Below are 17,702 nucleotides of genomic sequence, written 5' to 3'. Positions count from 1 at the left end.
CTCTCTCTGCTCCTGCTCCCGCCCTGGGGAGGGGGGTTAGGGGCAGAGCTGAGTCTACAGTAGCAGACCCCACCCTGGAGCCCCCCCTGCTGGGTACAGGTGTTTCATGCTCACCTACATGAATCTCAGCCTAGGCCACAGTCCTATATCGGTCCCTAGAACTGGTTTTGGACTCTGGGCATTAACGTTTTTGAAGTCCATCCAACCCGCCTCCGTGTGGCTCATGGGTGCCGTCTCCCCCCCAGAACCTGACTCGGGAACAAGCCGACTACTGCGTCTCCCACATGAAGCCCTATGTGGACGGCAAGGGCCGTGAGCTCCCCACGGCGTTCGACTACGTCGAGTTCACCCGCTCGCTCTTCGTGAATTGATCCTCTGCCCTAGGTTAGCCCGGCCCGTGCTGCTTGCCCTGCTGTTGCCTTGCTGCATGTCACCTCATCTCTGTGCTCCTAAGAAAATATTCTAGACAGTTACTTTCCAATGTAACCTTAAACCTGCTTAGCTTGGGATGAACCTTAGTAGAAAATGGTGCTTCGATGAACTGCTCCTGGTCCAGTCGCAGCCGCCATGTTGCAGTGGGGACCCAGATTCCTGTCCTGAAGCCGCTGCCCCATTCCGACTCCAGAAAATCTAGGCAGCTGGCTGGTTTCCCTCTTGTTCTCCCTCCACCCAGTTTTGTTTTCATGTAAAAGACAAATAAATGACAACTCCCTAAAACAGTTGCCTGTCTTCATTCAGCTTCCATCAGAATTACAAAGCTCAGCACAGATGGAGCCTCACACACTGTATTTAGGGCCACAGCTTTGTCCTCAGGTGGCCACCTCCGCTGCCAGCTGCTCTAAATCCTCTGTTTCTGAGGGCCCTTGTTCAGTGAACTCCGTGCTCAGCTGCCACACCTTCACGGTGCCCTTGGCATCGCCGGCAGCCAGGAGCTGAGTTTGCTGGCAATTGAATTCAAGACAGTAGACAGGGCTTTCATCCTGGGTTTGCTTGATTGAAATGGTGGGTTTCTGGGAGCTTTTCTGGAGATCAAACAGCTGCACATCACCTTCGGGGAGAGAGATTGTGGGGTGAGAGGCCTGACCTCTTCCAAGTTCCCTGTGCACTTGGGAAGAGAAACTCCAGAGGCCACAGTTCAAAGAAAGAATGTTGCCCAATTCAGCTCCTGCCCACGCGAGGGGAGGCATCACCCATGTGCAGTCTATCCCTAGCCCAGAATCCCAAGGCAGCCAGGCCCAGGGCACTTAACTGGATCCAACCTGGTGTCCCACTGCCTACCTTCACCAGAAGCTGCCGCAAACACCAAGGGACGCACTGGGGACCAGCGCACAGCAAACAGGTACTTGTGGGACAGCTGCAGGGAGGTCAGGGGCTGGGCCTGCAGCATGGAGTACAGGTGGACGTGGCCATCGGTCCCTGCGCTCAGGAAGAGGTTCCTGGAGGGGATGCAGGGCAGAAAGCCAGGCAAACGGATGAGTGCTGGGTGTCCGGTACGGCTGGGCCTTCCTGCCAGACTTCTAGGCTCTCGGGCTCCTGGAAAGCCTCCCCGGACCCCCAAACCTGGGGTCCTCAGTAAAGAGGGCCAACCACCAGAGTTCTGGAACCAGAGCTCCAACGGAGAAACCTGGGCCCAGACCAAACTGCAGGCCCTTGGAGCAGTTACACGGTGAGGCCTAGCGGGGCTCCCTCACCTTCCCTGTGCCAGAGGCCCTGTGGCGGCAGGTGGAGGACAACCCCTGCCGGCCTTCCCTACCTGTGGAAGGGGGAACAGCTCACGGAGTAGACAGGACCACCATGGGGGGAGAAGGTGAACTGTGCCGGGGCCCGCAGGGACACAGAGCTGGGCATCCGCGTGAGAGCGGCCTCTTCCGCTGCCAGGGAGCACTTGAGCGGGAAGCCGCCTTCCGTGCCCAGAACAAAAAGGCTGGGGTCAAAGCTGGAGAAAGCCACCGCCGTGGTTCCTACCTCGGTCTCCCCGCGGTGAGGCTGCGGAGAAATGGACGGCCGAGCTGAGGGAAGCTGGTTAGTGTCCCAAAGCAGCCCAGGTATGTCATGACGCTGAGGCCTTAAAGAGCTGATGCAGCAAGTCCTGGCCCAGCTGGTGGCACTACTGCCAGTGCCCCCCTGCCCCAGCTGCCCCCAAGGCTCACTCCTCAGGGAGGTCCCACAGACGGAGCTGCCTTCGGGCCGTTTCTGGGGTTAGCGGCCTCGTACCTTCTTCAGCTTGGTGTTCCGCGGCAGCTGCTGCACAACCAGGGCAAAGCCCTCCGTGAGCTGCAGCTGGCCCGGCCCGGCCGCCTGCCAGAGCAGCACCTTCCCGTCAGTGGCCACACTCAGCACCCGGAAGCGGTAGCTGTAGCGGGGCTCAGGAAGCCAAACCACCTGGGGCAACGGTGTGGGGACAAGGTTGAGAAAGGGATGCCTGCTGCCTGGCCTAACCCACCTCCCAGCAAGACCAAATGTCATCCCCCGAGCCCCTCCCCTTCTCTTCCAGAAAAGAAAAAAAATCCCGAGGCTTAGGCCTGGGAGCCACCTCAGCCACAGGGGCAGCATGGAGGGTTCCAAGGTCCCTCCCTGTCCCAGCAGAAAGCCAGGACAGCTGGAGGCTGGGAATGGCCCTGGGGGTGGCTCCTGAGGGGGGTGGGGTGACTCATGTCCTGGGAGCTCCAAGAATGCTGAATGCTGTCCAACTGCCAACCCCTGGTGACCTTCCTCCGTGACTGTGCCAAGTGGGCACCCTCTCTCCGGCTCTGCCTCAAGAAGCAGGCCCACAACAGCAAGGCCCAGCTCAGAGAGAAGGTGGCGGCACACCCAGAACCTGCTGCTCTGACCTGGTACACAGGGTCTGTGTGTGTGTCGTCCGTCAGGCCTGTGCGCCAGAGCAGTGGGTCCTCAGGACGGCTCACGTCCCACACCAGCACCTCGCCACTGTACAGCCCCCCTGTGGGAGCAAGCGGGCCAGGGCAGGCGCTGACCCATGCCCAGCAGCCCAGCTTCCTGGCCAAGCACCTGCCCTCCCGCCCACCGAGCCAGGATGTAGAGCCACTTCCCCGAAAACCATCCCATCCGGAGGAGGAAAAGTCCGACCCCCGGCAGGCCTCACTCTCCTGCTGTGCTTCACCCAGGAAGCTCCTCCACTGCCAGGCTGCGCTCGCCTGCCCAGCAGTGAGTCCCTCTCCCTACCACCATTGGCTCCTACCACCAATGGCAGCCCCCAAGGTGCCTGCTCTTGTCCTGACCAGGCTGCACCTCTGCATGGCCCACATCCCTCAAGACTCAACTACGGACAGGTCTCCTCTTCCTCCAAGCTCCACGCCCGGCACAGGCCCACTCGGCATTCTCACCTGAGCACAGGCCCTCTGTGGTCTCAGCCTCTCAGTAGCTCTGCCTGACCATGCCCAGGGACTGAGGGCCCCATGGAGAGCCCCCCTTTGCCACCCTCTGCAGACAGAAAGCAGACCCGGGCAGGCTGAGCAGCTCACCTGCAATATGAGACGGCTGTGTGGGGTGGAAGGCCAGGCACATAACAGCGCTGGGCACCTCCACCACTGCTGATGGCTGCCGGGGGTTCAGGCCTCGCCGGTCCAGGTTCCAAGCACACACGAAGGACTTCAGCGTGCTCCAGTCCCCGTCATCCAGGCTGCACGTGGACATGCCCAAGTTGGCTCTGCCCCTGGGCCCAGGGCTTCATCCTGACCCACGCCTCCACCCCCCACTACCCACAGATGGGCCTGTGTCCCCATCATACCTGTTGTACTTAGTAACAAAGTGGCACAGGCTTCTTCATGGCACCCCGAGAGCATGACTTTCTCTGGAAAATGGTCCCCGGGAACCAAGGATGGGCCCACACAATGGTGGGTGGGGGAACCCTCACACATCAGAAAACTGCTCATGGAGAAGGCGAGGCAGGCCCAGGGCTCACTGCCGAGTACTGGCCAGTGGGCACTATTGTCCTGGGCTCTAAGCCCCTCCCTCCCCTGCCCCCCCACTGCCCCGGCGGCCTTGAGAAGAAAGAGTCCCAGAATGACCAAGCTCTGGGCCAACCTTTCGCAGGCCAACCCTGTGCAGACAGGGCAACAGGTTCCGATGAGGGCCCCACTGCCCCACACCTGCCCCTGCAGCCACTCACCGGCCATAGGCACAGGCCACCACGGAGCCCGTGCTGTTCCAGGAAACACTGGTCACATGCAGACCCTGCCCTTGGGCTGGGGGGTAGCCCAGGGTGTGCAGGCAGGTCACCTGCAAGAGACAGACCATCCCCAACCCTGAGCCCAAAAGCCACCCAGCAGTGGCCTCGATACCACCTAACAAAAAGCACACAGACTGGGGCCTCCCAAAGCCCCGAGAGCTATCGAGTCCACCACGCAGCGCTGGAGGAAATGCGGAGCCTTCATCCCGACATCTCCCCTAAAGAAGGCGTCCAGAAATCCAGAGGCAGGGGGCGCCTTGGGAAGACACCAGCCCAGGATTAGAGCTGGACCTGCTCTCACATCGGTTCTCACACAATTTCAAACCATCCCTTTGCCCAGCACGTCCCCTCTGTGCACACTCCCCGCCTGTTACTCACTCGGTAGCGTCTCCATTATCAGACCAGCTGTCGCTGCATCACAGCACCTGTGTTCCCGTGAGCCTTCCTTTACTTAACAATGCCCCATTCACATAACTTTTATTTCAGTATGTCATTATAATTGTTCTACTTTATTATTGTTCATTCCTTACTGTGCCTATTTATATACTAAACTTTGTCATTGGTATGCATATATACAAAAAAACGTTGTACATACAGTAACCTAACCTAACGTCACCAACAGGTCCTGCAACTTTAAGTGAAACCATGTATAATGAACCTAGTTTTACCAGGTGCTGATATAAACAGGAGTTAAGTTCCTAAGCATCTTATCAACATTATAATGAAATAACCTGAATAAAACATTATTCCAGGACCTACTGTATAGGGTTCGGTACTATCTACAGCAGTGGTTCTCAACCTTGGCTGCACATTAGAATCACCTGGGAATCTTTTTAAAATCCTGATTTCTGGGCCTCATCCTCTGGAAATTCTGTTTGTTATGGGGTGAGGCCACATTAGTAACAAAGACACAGAATTTCCAGAGGATGAGGCCCAGAAATCAGGATTTAAAAAGATTCCCAGGTGATTCTAACGTGCAGCCGAGGTTGAGAACCGCTGGTCTACAGTTTCATGCATCCACTGGGGGTCGTGGAACACGTCCCCATGGATAAGGGGGAACTATTATATATATATTACCATTTATCCTAACACCATAATTACAACGACTGTGCCATTTACAATATAAAACGGTGCCACGAAGGGAGGAAATTAGGGGATAATAGGGCTGTTTTACACGTCATTTTGGGGTGTGTGTTTGCCAACATAGAATAGGCTTTGCTTCTGACCAGAAAAGACCCCAAGATTGGTCACAGGGACTCAGCTGGCAGCAGCACACGGATGGGAACCAAGGGGAAGGAAATGCCACAGCAGAGAGGTCAACGGGAGGTCCCCGGGGGGTTTCTTCCTCATCTCTGGGTTCTAAGTTCTGGCAATGTTGTCGCACTGTTCACACAATGTCGACATCAGGAGGCATCTCAGCCCTTCCGGGGCTACTGCACCGATGCCAAGGACAGTGGTAAGTGTCAAGGCCAAGCCCGACAACAGCAGACAGAAAAACCGCACCTCAGCCAAAAAGTAATTCCACTCGATGGGGAATACACTAGAAATTGGAGCAAAAAAACCACTAAGAGATTCACTGTAGTTCTGTTATAGAACAGCAGCATTTGAAAGCACTCCTCTACTTGACATTCGGGGTCAGCTAGAAACTTTGGGGCTGTCGGGGGCTGCACACCACATGGCCACTCAAACAAGGGTGCAGCCCAGCCTCCCACCTGTTACATGTGGGAGGAGTGAAGGGGCTGCCTGGATGCCCACCAGCTGGGACTCAGCTAGAGGACAGTGTGTCTGTGCAGCGGGATACGATGCAACTGCTGGGAAGATGGGGCACCTTTACAGGAACTGACGTGGAGAGCTCTGGTAAGTAAGAAAGGTCACAACCAGCCCTGGCCGGTGTGGCTCACTGGTCAGAGCATTAGCCTGAAGGGTCTAGGGCTAGGCCCTAGGGCAGGGGTGGGCAAACTTTTTGACTCGAGGGCCACAATGGGTTCTTAAACTGGACCGGAGGGCCGGAACAAAAGCATGGACGGAGTGTTTGTGTGAACTCATATAAATTCAAAGTAAACATCATTACATAAAAGGGTACGGTCTTTTTTTTTTTTTAAGTTTTATTCATTTCAAACGGGCCGTAGTTTGCCCAAGGCTGCCCTAGCGTTTGATTCCCAGCCAAGGGCACGTACCTGGATTGCAGGTTCAATCCCCAGCCAGGTTGAGGTGAGCGTGGGAGGCAACCAATTGATGTGTCTCTCTCACATCGATGTTTCTCTCCCCCCGCCCCCCTTCCTTTCTCCTCTCTCTGAAAAACAAGGGAAAAGTATCCTCAGGCGAGGATTCAAAAACAGAAAAAAGCACAGAGGCCCCAGCCGGGCAGCTCAGTTACTTAGAGCATCGTCACAATCCGCTACGGCTGCGGCTTCGATCCCGGTCAGGGCACATAAAAGGATCAGCCAATGACTGTACACATGAACGGAACAGCAATCTCCATCTCAATCTCTCTCTCTGTCTCTGTCTCTGAAACCAATTTTAAAAAATAGATATTTCAAAAAAGAGGATAAAGTAATACACACATGGACCAAACTAATCCATAGAAATGCGGAAAAGCCCTAATAATAAAGAACAAAAAGCTTAACCTCATTGAATGCAACTGGAAACGGGGCCTAAACATGCCAAGGGGGCAGAGAGAGAGGACACGCTGACGTTTTAAGGTTCATTACACGCTTCTGTGCCGTTTAAAAAGATATGATGACTCCACACTTTGGTGTGGCCTTGGCAACTTTTTCAGGGCGATTTTCAGGATTTCTCTCACATAAATTGACTACCATACCTACGATTTGATGGGAACAAGGCAGCTGTATGTCACTGGAAATAGACGGAGGGAAGATGGAGGAGGGGGCGAGAGAAGGGCTGAAGACCTCTGAATATATAACTACTCATCTCCCAGTTTCTAAAGGAAGAAAACATTATATATATTTTTAAAAAGTGTGTGCCCTAGCTGGTTTGGATCAGTGGATAGAGCATCGGCCTATGGACTGAGAGGTCCCAGGTTCGATTCTGGTCAAGGGCACATGCCCAGGTTGCAGGCTTGATCCCCAGCAGGGGATCAAGGAAGGTGCAGGAGGCATGCAGGAGGCAACTGATCATTCTCTCATCATTGATGTTTCCATCTCTCCCTCTCCCTTCCTCTATGAAATCAATAATATATATATATATTTAAGAAGAAAAAAAGTGTGGCCCTGGCCTGTGTGGCTCAGTTGATTAAATGTGGTCTCATGCTCCAAAAGGCTGCCAGTTCAATTGCGTGTTAGGGCACATACCCAGGTTTCGGGTTTGATCCCTGGTCGGGGTAAGGGAGGCAACCAATGTTTCTCTCTCTCTCTCTCTCTCCCCCCGACCCCTTTAAATCAATAAAAACATTTTTTAAGTGTGAACAGACACAATGGCTCTGCAGGTTGGGGTGCCTAGCACTGAGTGAGCAGCATGTCCACAGGCAACAAGCTGAGGAGAGTGAGACCCAGCCCAGTGTGAGCAATAGCCCAGAGCCCTTCATTCATTCAGAGGGGCCTGACCTCAAAGCGCAGGCTCTGTCGAGCTGAGTTCACAGCGACGGCTCTGAGCTGTGCCCCGAGAGCAAGAAGACGTGGAGACGCTGAAGTCACTAGCGCACAGTGGGGAAACCACAGGCCAGGACTCAAATCCCAGCTCAGCTAGATAAAGCCGTGACCTTGGACAAGGCACTGAGCCTCTCGGAGCCTTTCTACAAAGTCATACTTGTCCCAAGAAGCAGACGAGACGGCACAGGGAAAGCCCTCGCTGCATGTGGTGGAGAGAACAAGATGCGGACGGGACTCCTCACTAGCGCGGTGCGGTTCTGGACAAGTTGCTGCGACTCTGAGTCTCCATTTTCCCAAACGTAAAATGGAGATAACGATGGCACCTGCTTCAAGAACAGCAGAGAAGACTTATTCTTACAAAACAGCCCTCAGCACCTGGCAGAGTAAGCTTGGTGACGGCTGCTACCATGACGGGTATTATTATTTGGGCGGAACAAAAGATGGACTTAAAATGAGACCGAGGCTTGACCTGAGGTAGAGGAGGGGCATCCCAGGCCCGCCGGTTCGGTTCCTAGGCGCCTACCGTCTGCTGCGGCTCGGTCCAGTTCACCTCGAAGCCGTCAAACGCATGGCTCTGCCAATTCTTGTTCAGCTCTCGGATGACCATGGCCTCCACTCTCCGAAGAAAGGCTGCGAGCCCGGGACTGTCGTGCCGGGACCCAGGCGGCATGCCCACCGGCACGGGGGGCTCGGTCTGTACCTGGGCATCTGCATGCTTCCGGGTCTGAGCGGACGCCTCGGCGGTGGCAATGCTGACTGTCTGGCAACTTTTCTGGAGAAGATCAAAACCCCAGTCATCGCCAGCTCACTCCCAGCATCACCTTCCATGTGGCTGCATACCCTCAGGCTAATGGTCCTCAATTCATTCTGTCTGCTCCAAGTCTGCCCCTTTCCTCCTGTAAGTAGCTCATCTTTCTTAGGGGTACCCAACCAGTGTGGTGTGGGTGATGACCCCTCCGACCTCCTATCCTTCAGAGGTGGGGAGGGGTACACATCACCTTGAAGGAAGTCATGACCTCTAGCCAATTAGAGCACTGGGCCCATCCCCCAGCCACCATGATTGGTTCAGAGGGCGCACATGGCCCAGTAAGAGCCTGCCCGAGGACTTTAGGCGACAGACACTATTTGGTGAGGTTTCCAGAGGGCCCTTTGAAGACACTGACAGCTGTAAGAGTCAAGTAACAACTAAACAAATGATGTGTAAGGAAACCAACTTTATCAAAGCTTAACTGACATAAACAAGTTCCTACAGCATCTCACCACCATTGAGGGCCTGGTGGAATCTTCGAGCCCAGTGGCTGGCTTAACATTAGAACCTCTGGCCACCAGCAGAACACCCAGCTTCTCCCTCCCTTGGCAGGCAGCCCTCTCTAGTGGGGTACCTTCCAAGGTAACCCCCCGACCCCGTCCCCATGATCAAAGGAAACACATGTCTGTGACGAGTTACTGGTTTCAGGCAGGTTACTCCCCAGCTGCCCTTTTCTCCACCTGCCATCTGTCTTCCTAGTCCCTGCTGAGCTGGGCACAGCGACAGACAGCAGATCAAGGAAGGAACTGCCACCGCCTTTCTCACGATCATCACCAATCTTTACCAAACGAGGGGTCCTACAGCCCTGAGACTACTGTCACCTACAAGACTCTCCTTGTAGTCACTCATCAGGCACCTGCATCCACAGGGCAGTGACAAGGCCTGACCCCCATGCAGGGCCAGGCACCAGAGTTAGGGAGCTGGGAGGGAAGAAGCTAGGACCACACAGGGCAGCTCCTGCTAGAACATGGAGCACACAGCACATCTCCACGTCCCCCTCACATTCTATTAAACTCTCTTTGCTTGTCCACCTCTCATTAAACTTGAGCTCCTCCAGCATAAGAACACTGCTCTGCCTTGATGTCTCCAGCACTTTCATGGTATTTGGCACACAGTACAAGTTCATTTATACTATATATGCATGTTTGTATATGTACATACACATATATGCACACACATACATTTATTAAGCATCGACTTGCCAGGCACTGTCTGGGTACCATGGATATAGAAGGGAAAAGTGCAAGACTCGCGCCCCTGAGTAACGTACAGGGGCTTGGGTGCAGACAGGTAAGCAAACAAAACCCCTCAGACGCTAATGGTGCTCATGCGGCAGCGGGTGGGAGGAGGCAACAGCGAGGGAGGCTACGGGCTGGGATGGCAAAGGCGCCTCGCAGGACGACGGCATTGAGGTGAGGTGTGAAGGACGAGGAGCCAGCCAAGTGGAGAGCGGCAGGAAAAGGTTTGGGGGGACGGGGGGGCCTATCAGCAGAGAAGGTCCGGAGCCCGGGCCTGGGGAGGGAAGGGGCCTGTGGGCCAGGCCCGGTCACAAGGAGCCTGAGAGCCGGGGCAGTTAGGGTTTCCCTCGGGGTGGAAGCCGCCGGGCGGCCTGAGCAGGGCCATGACATGGCACCGGCCAGGCCTCTCTGGCTGCTGGGGAGAAGTGGGGGAGCAGCAGCGGGACAGGTGTCCCCGCTCTGAGACCCAGGGGAACGTGAGGGTGAGTTCTAGAAGGGAACAGGGAAGCAGTTCTGTGGGACCGCCTCTAGACTGAGATGCCTTTCACACAACCAGAGAGAGAGGTCATCGGCATGAAGTTCTGGAATGCAGCCGACCGGATGTAACTTTTAAGCCACAGAACTGGAGTCCACCCAGGGAGCGTGCACACTGAGGATTCAGGTCTTCATCTGCACAGAGGGCCAGATCCTGGACTTGGGTTTGAGAACCAGGTGTACAGTCTAGGGGATTGGGCTTGGGAACTCATGTGATTTCTCCTGCCGAATGGGTCTTGTGAGCATACTTCCTGTGGGATGAAATGAGATTGCTGATCAAGCTTGAAAGCCCAGTGCTATTCAGGTGGAGGGAGTTATGAGTCTTCAGTGACCAGCTCAGCTGCCTGAGATAGAGGGCTCCTAACCATCCCTCTCTGTTCTTCTGCTGTTTTTCTTTTTTTTTTTAAAAAAAAAATATGATTTCAGAGAGGAAGAGGGAGAGATAGAAAGATCAATGATGAGAATCATTGATTGGCTGCCTCCTGCATGCCCCCTACTGGGGACTGAGCCTGCAACCCGGGCATGTGCTCTTGACAGGAATCAAATCCAGGACCCTTCAGTCTGCAGGCCTATCCACTGAGCCAAACCGGCTAGGGCCCTCTGCTGTTTCTCAAACTTGGCTGACATTGGAATGATCTGGAGACTGGAAAATGGATGCCTGGGGCCTACCTTTCAACGATTCTGGCTTAATTGGCAAGTGGTTTGACCTGTGACTCTGGTTTTATTAAAGCTCCCAGGTCATTCTAAATATTAAAGCTCCCAGCAAAATTTGACTACCACTGATTTAATCAATCCTACTTCCCAACAGAGTTACCTCTCTGAAGCCCAATTCTAAATGTAGGGTGCATTTTTTTCTTTTTTAAAAAATCATGGTAATGCCCTAGCCAGTGTTCTCAGTGGTTAGAGCGTCACCCTGTGCACCGAAGGGTCATGGGTTCCATTCCCAGTCAATGACATATACCTGGGTTGCAGGTTAGACTCCCGAACTGGTTGGGGAGCATTGGGAAGGCAACCAATCACTATATCTCTCACACTGACACTTCTTTCTCTGTCCCTCCCTCCCTCCCTCCTTCCTTTCCACTCTATCGAAAATCAATGGAAAAATATCCTTGAGCCCAGAGGCAGTCTGACCTGTGACACTAAACTGTCTTTCAGGCTTGGTGTTCTCTCCCAGTCTAAAATCCTGGCTCAGTTGGTTGGAGCATCAACAACAACAAAAAAAAATTGTGGTAATGCCCAGCCGGCGCGGCTCTGTGGTTGAGTGTGGATCTCCGAGCCAGGAGGTCATGGTTAATTAAGGTCAGGTCGCATGCCTGGGTTGCAGGCTCCATCCCCAGTGTGGGGCGTGCAGGAGGCAGCCGATCGATGATTCTCCCTCATCATTGATGTTTCTCTCTCTCCCTCTCCCTTCCTCTCTGAAATCAATAAAAAACAGATATTTTTAAAAAAATCTCCTTCAGTAAGATAGGAGGCTGATTCAAGTGAACCACGCTCACGAATAAAAGCCTAGAATCGGTTCTTTCTACAGGTTAAAACTATCGACAACAAAATTAACAAGCTTCAATCTCATTCTTTAAAAAACAACAAAAGGCTGAATGGGTGGTTCCCAACCTGGAGTCTCCTAAAATCGGAGTCTTCCGCAAGCAAGAGGTCAAGCCCTTTTTTAAAAGCCGGCGGACTACACACGGGCCTGTGAGAAGGCCGTAACTACACCATCCACTGCCTTTACTTTTTAACCAGACCGGCCCCTACGCAGCACTGCCACGGAGCCAGGCCAAACCCCTGCTGAGACCTGCACACCATCGGCCTGAGGCAGGGTGGGCGAGTTAATTAAACGTCTGATCACACACAGCTGACCATTTTTAAGCTGATCATTTTGTGCGCCCGTGAGTGACGTTATAAGTGTCCAAATGGCCCTTGGCAGAAAAAAGGTCCCCACCCCTGGCCTCAGGCAAGCCGTGTTGAGCACCTGAGCTCTGCGGCCACCTGTGTAGCAAACGAAACCTCAATCTCCTCTCCCGGGAAACCCTACCACCCGGCTCGACCTCCCCTACCACCCCGTCCACCTCACGGGGACCAGCCTCCCCGGCCCCGGCCCTCGGGCCGCTCCAGCCCCACTGCCGCCTCGGGCGCAGGATTTGCTCTGACCCACAGGCTTTGCATGTGCCACTGGCTCTGCCTGGACCCTCCCACCTGACAGCCCCGCCTCTAACTCTCTCCCACTCTGCAACGCACCCTCTCACTCCCCAACCCATCCTTAAAAAAAAAAAAAAAAAAGGTTTTTAAAATTCTATCTTTTTAAACATATTTGTATCAATTTCAGAGGGAGAGGGAGAGATAGAAACATCAATGATCAGAATCACTGATCAGCTGCCTCCTGCGCGCCCCCTACTGGGGCACCAGCCCGAAACCAAGGCACCTGCCCTTGACGGGAATCGAACCCGGGACCCTTCAGGCCGCAGGAAGATGCGCTATCCACTGAGCCACCGGCCAGAGCTTATTTTATTTTGGAAAAAGGGAGGCAGGGAGGGAGAGACGGACTGACAGACACCGGTCGGCTGCCTCCCGGACCGCCCCGCCCGCCCGCTCTCCGGTGTCCGGGACGCCGCCCCGCCAGGCCCGGGCCATCCTCCTGTGCCCCCGCCCTCTACACCGTGTCCACGGCCCCAACACACCGCACAGTCCACTTCCACGCGGTTTACTCTCCGTCCGCGCGAGCACCGCCCACGTGGCTGCGGGGAGCCCAGGCCGCGCGCAGCGCCCTCGGGAGGCGGCACCGAGCGCGGCCCGCCGGCACCCCAGCGCCTCGTTCTGAGCTTCAGATTAAGCCCCGGGAACCGGCTTATCGAGAGCTGAAGACGCAGGCTGGTCATTTTTTAAAACGAAAGAGCATGTGAAATGCTGAAAGCCTGCAGTTCACACAAAATCCTTCCAAACTTAGGGCTTTTAGGTTTCTTTAAAAAAACACACACACAACAAAAACGCCTTTAGGTGGCCGTTCAAAGGCTGAGGAAACTGGGACGGAAGAGCCCAAAGGCCAGTTCCTGTATAATATTAAACTATAAAGAGAAAGCGGTGGGACGCCAGACCCCGGCCCGGCGGCCTCGCGCGGCCCTCGCCCTGCCGCCCGCGTCGCCCCGCGCCGGGCCCGCGCCCTCACCGTCTCCCCGCGGACGCCCTGGACGCCCCTCCACTGGGAAGGCACGGACGCCACGCCCAGGGTCTCGTCCCGCAGCGGCCCCGGGCGCCCGGGCCCCTCCGCGCTCGCAGCCCCGCCTGTCGCCAGCGCCTCAGCACGCCCGCTTCCCGCCAGACACAGCCGCCGGGGCTGCGCGCGGGTTGCCATGGAGACGGCTCCGCCCCTCGCGCCGGCGCACTCCCACGCGACCTTCGCCCCCGCGCCTCCAGAGCGGAAGACTGGGGCAGTGAGGCTGTCGGCGCCATCTTTGAATTGGTCGGAACGCTTCCTTCAAGGCCCAGAAAAAGGAGAGCAGTTATTCTTTTTAGCCGGTGCTACAAGCATGACCAGTGTTAGATACACCGTCCCCAGAACCGGCACGCTTGAGGCATGCGCGGCTTCTCCCATGGGGAGGGCAGTGCGACAGTGAGCCGCCCGCGCCCGGCTCAAAGATGGCGCTGGGCGGCGGGGAGCGCGGAGGCTGTGGCCCGGCAGGCCCTGGACCAGCAGGGCAGCCTGGGCCTCCCAGCAGAGCCGAGGTCCGCGCTGCTCCGATTGGCAGCCACCTCTGCTCTCCAGTTTGTGCCCTGATCTCCCCGGCCTAGCCGGTTTGGCTCACTGTATAAGCGTCGGCCGGGGACTGAAGGGTCCCGGGTTCGATTCCAGTCAGGGGCATGTACCTTGGTTACAGGCACATCCCCAGTGGGGGGTGTGCAGGAGGCAGCTGGTCGATGCTTCTCTCTCATCGATGTTTCTAACTCTCTATCCCTCTCCCTTCCTCTCTGTAAAAAAATAAATAAAATATATTAAAAAAAAAAAAATCCATATGCTGCCCTAACCGGTTTGGCTCAGTGGATAGAGCCTAGGCCCACGGACCGAAGGGTCCCGGGTTCGAGTACCGTCAAGGGCATGTGCCTCGGTTGCAGGCTTGCGGCAACCAATCAATGTTTCTCTCTCTTGTCTCCCCCCTCCACTCTCTAAAAATCAATGGAAAAATAAAAGTTATTTTTTTTAAAAGACTCAGTTATTGACTGGGTACCGTGTGCCAGGCAAAGAGCCTAAACCTTTATGTGTGTTGATCTTTTTAAAAATATATACATATTTTTATTGATCTCAGAGAGGAAGAGAGAGATAGAAACATCAATGATGAGAGAGCATCACTGATCAGCTGCCTCCTGCACGCGCCCCCTGCTGGGGCCCGAGCCCGCAACCTGGGCATGTGCCCTTGACCAGAATCGAACCCAGGACCCTTCAGTCCACAGGCCAACGCTCTGTCCACTGAGCCAAACCAGCCAGGGCTAAGTGTGTTGATCTTATTAAAGCCTCAGAACTCCGCTAGGAAGAAGCAGATGTTTTCTGCCCCATGAGCGTGCGGATGGCAGAGTCATGCCCCGGGTCACCCAGGAAAGCCCACGTGCATCTGCCCAAGACCCCACAGAGGGCTGCCTGGCCCCAAAGCCCTGTCCTGAGCCTCGGCCCGACCCTCCCGCCAGGTCCCTGGGCCGCCTCCCTGCCATCCCCGAACTCTCAGGGGTGGAAATGCCCAATTAGGGGCCTGTGCACACAGGCCACGTCCTCATTAGGGCCCTGCTTCAGCCAAGGCCTGGAGGACCAATTAAGAGAAGCAGAGATGCTGAGAATGAGAGCTGTGGAAAGTTCTTCCTACTCTTCCTGGAAAGGGGCCCTGACCCTTGGCAGGTCTGCCTGGGGCCAGACCGCAGTGTGCGGGTTCTTGACTTCGAGCAGGAAAAGTCTCACAACGTGAGTCCTGGTGCATTTAGTGTAGAGGATGTTCATTAAAGCTGGGAACAGTGCAACAAGAAAGGGCCTGGGAGAGCAGGAGAGGGACTAGGTGGGGAAATGGGCCTCAGCTGGGCTCACAAAGAAGTCAGAGAAAAGAGGACCTCGGGGAAGGCTCCGGGGACTTGCGCTGCCCGGGTTGTAAGCCTCCTGGGATTGCTTTAGGAGATGCTCTGGGAGGAGGGGGCGGGGAGGAACTAACCTGGCCCTGGGAGGGAGAGCAGGACTGGGACCTGGATTTGAGGGGATTTAAAAGGCTGAGCTTTTAGGGGACGTCTGAGCGGAGGATCCAGTATTTGTCAGTTTTATGCTGATGTACCCAAGAGGGATTTATTCTTTTAACTTCTTCTGTGCCTGGGTGTGGTTGGCAAATGGCACTAACTGGACGTCTGCCGTCTCCCTGAGTAGGGTGATTTAAGTAATTTACCCTCCGGTTGGGAGGAGACATGCAAAGCACTTACTCCTCAGTGTCCTTGGTTCAGGGAGGATAGGAGTCACTAGCGGGCTGCAGACTGCGTGGCATCTAGGTTTTCTGGTGGCTGCCAGCTGCTGTTTAACGATCTGTCTCGGTTTCCCTATCCCACTTGTCCTGGCTTACTAGCCGCTCTCGCTACAAAGAAAGAGCCAGACAAGATTCGTCTTGTGAGGCCCTCCTAATGCTAGAAAAAACTGGCAAGCATCACCAAGGATTCCAGAAATCACACTCAAAAAGAAGCTCATGGCTGTGGATGCCAGGAGGCCTGGATTTGAAGTCTAGGATGCAGTGTGTCCTCTTGGGCTTAGTACTCTCTGGGCTTGGGGTTCCCAGCTGTGAAATGAGGCTGTAAGACCAGACCTGCTTTAACTCAACCAAAGAAGGAAAACATTTGATGCCCGGCCGGTGTGGCTCAATGGTTGAGTGTTGACCTATGAACCAGGAGGTCATGGTTCCCATAATTCAATTCCATTCCTGGTCAGGGCTTGTGGGCTTGATCCCCCAGTAGGGGGCATGCAGGAGGCAGCCAATCAATGATTTTCTTTCATCATTGATGTTTCTGTCTCTCTCAGCCTCTCCCTTCCTCTCTGAAATCAATAAAAACATAGTTTTTTAAAAGAAGAAAGAAAGAAAGAAAGAAAGAAAGAAAGAAAGAAAGAAAGAAAGAAAGAAAGAAAGAAAGAAGAAAGAAGAGAAAGAAAGAAAGAAAGAAAGAAAGAAAGAAAGAAAGAAAGAAAGAAAGAACACTTTAGGAAGAGAAGGGTGTGGGTAAGGTCCAAAGTATTAAATGCCCAAACAGGTCAATAAAGAGAATTGGCAGAAACTAGATTGGCAGTTTAAATATATATTTTATTGATTTTTTACAGAGAGGAAGGGAGAGAGATAGAGAGTTAGAAACATCGATGAGAGAGAATCATCAATCAGCTGCCTCCTGCACACCTCCTACTGGGGATATGCCCGCAACCCAGGTACATGCCCTTGACCAGAATCGAACCTGGGACCTCTCAGTCCGCAGGCCGACGCTCTATCCACTGAGCCAAACTGGTTTCAGCTAGATTGGCAGTTTAGATGATATCTGGCGGCCTTGGCAATTTCATCGGAGTAGTGGGGACAAAAACCAGCCTGCAGAGGGTTTAGGAACAAAAGGAGGAAGCAGAGAAAGTAATGAATGTTGTTGGGAAGCTAAACACAGGAAGTGGGTGTGAGTGCAAATTGGTAAAACCCAATTGGAGGGTAATTTTCCCTTAAAGTATACCTCCTCTTTAACCTAGATATCCCACTTGTGGGAATCCTTCCTCAGTTAACAAGTACACATTCTCAGACATTGAGCCCCAGGGATATTCAGCAACATATCATTTATAAAAATGTTACTACTCCGCCCACCAGTTGGGGGCAGGGAGGATCTATCAGTCTGTTAGTAGTGACTGATTCTGTAGTCAGTGTAAATGCCAAGCCAAGCTGTGGCACACAACAGGTGTTCACTAAGTATTTGAGAAGCAATTTCTTTATATATATATATATACACTAGAGGCCCGATGCGCAAAATTTGTGCGAAGGGCTTGACCCTCACAGCCCCGGCTGCTCCTCGAAGCCCCCGCTTCGTCTGGAAGGTGGTCCGAAAGGATGTCCTGAAGGTCATTCAGCTGTTAGGTCTAATTAGCATATTAGGTCTTTATTATATAGGACTTTTTTATTGATAGCATATTAGGTCTTTATTATATAGGACATTTTTATTGATAGCATATTAGGTCTTTATTATATAGGACATTTTTATTGATAGCATATTAGGTCTTTATTATATAGGACATTTTTATTGATTTCAGAAAGGAAGGGAGAGGGAAAGAGAAATAGAAACATCAATGATGAGAGAGA

General features: G+C 53.9%; 2 protein-coding genes across 11 annotated transcripts in view; one reads left to right on the top strand and one right to left on the bottom strand.

The window, feature by feature from the left end:
* Nucleotides 1–717, top strand: part of SPTAN1 (spectrin alpha, non-erythrocytic 1) — a 61,787-nt gene extending 61,070 nt beyond the window's left edge. For all 9 annotated transcript variants that reach the window (XM_036329459.1, XM_036329466.1, XM_036329465.1 and 6 more), the window contains one exon: nt 246–717. In XM_036329459.1, the coding sequence (XP_036185352.1) occupies nt 246–371 (126 nt within the window). In that variant the 3' untranslated portion in view covers nt 372–717. The remainder of the gene's footprint in view (nt 1–245) is intronic.
* On the bottom strand, nt 715–13,738 carry DYNC2I2 (dynein 2 intermediate chain 2). Of its 2 annotated transcripts, XM_036329467.1 has the most exons (9): nt 13,538–13,738; nt 8,321–8,569; nt 4,130–4,239; nt 3,483–3,640; nt 2,832–2,941; nt 2,215–2,382; nt 1,754–1,986; nt 1,279–1,436; nt 715–1,048 (listed from the first exon to the last, which is right to left on the bottom strand). In XM_036329467.1, the coding sequence occupies exons 1-9, from the start codon at nt 13,721–13,723 to the stop codon at nt 810–812; spliced, it is 1,611 nt and encodes a 536-aa protein (XP_036185360.1). In that variant the 5' UTR covers nt 13,724–13,738; the 3' UTR covers nt 715–809. The 2 variants fall into 2 exon arrangements, with proteins under 2 accessions (XP_036185360.1, XP_036185361.1); XM_036329468.1 differs by lacking the exon at nt 2,215–2,382 and having other exon boundaries at nt 13,538–13,726.
* Between the last annotated feature and the right edge of the window lie 3,964 nt (nt 13,739–17,702).

The sequence above is a fragment of the Myotis myotis genome, unplaced genomic scaffold (genome assembly GCF_014108235.1).
Source record: "Myotis myotis isolate mMyoMyo1 unplaced genomic scaffold, mMyoMyo1.p scaffold_m19_p_12, whole genome shotgun sequence".
Taxonomy (NCBI): Eukaryota; Metazoa; Chordata; class Mammalia; order Chiroptera; family Vespertilionidae; genus Myotis; species Myotis myotis.
The sequence above is the reverse complement of the archived record's forward strand: the minus strand, read 5'-3'. Positions and strand labels throughout refer to the sequence as shown.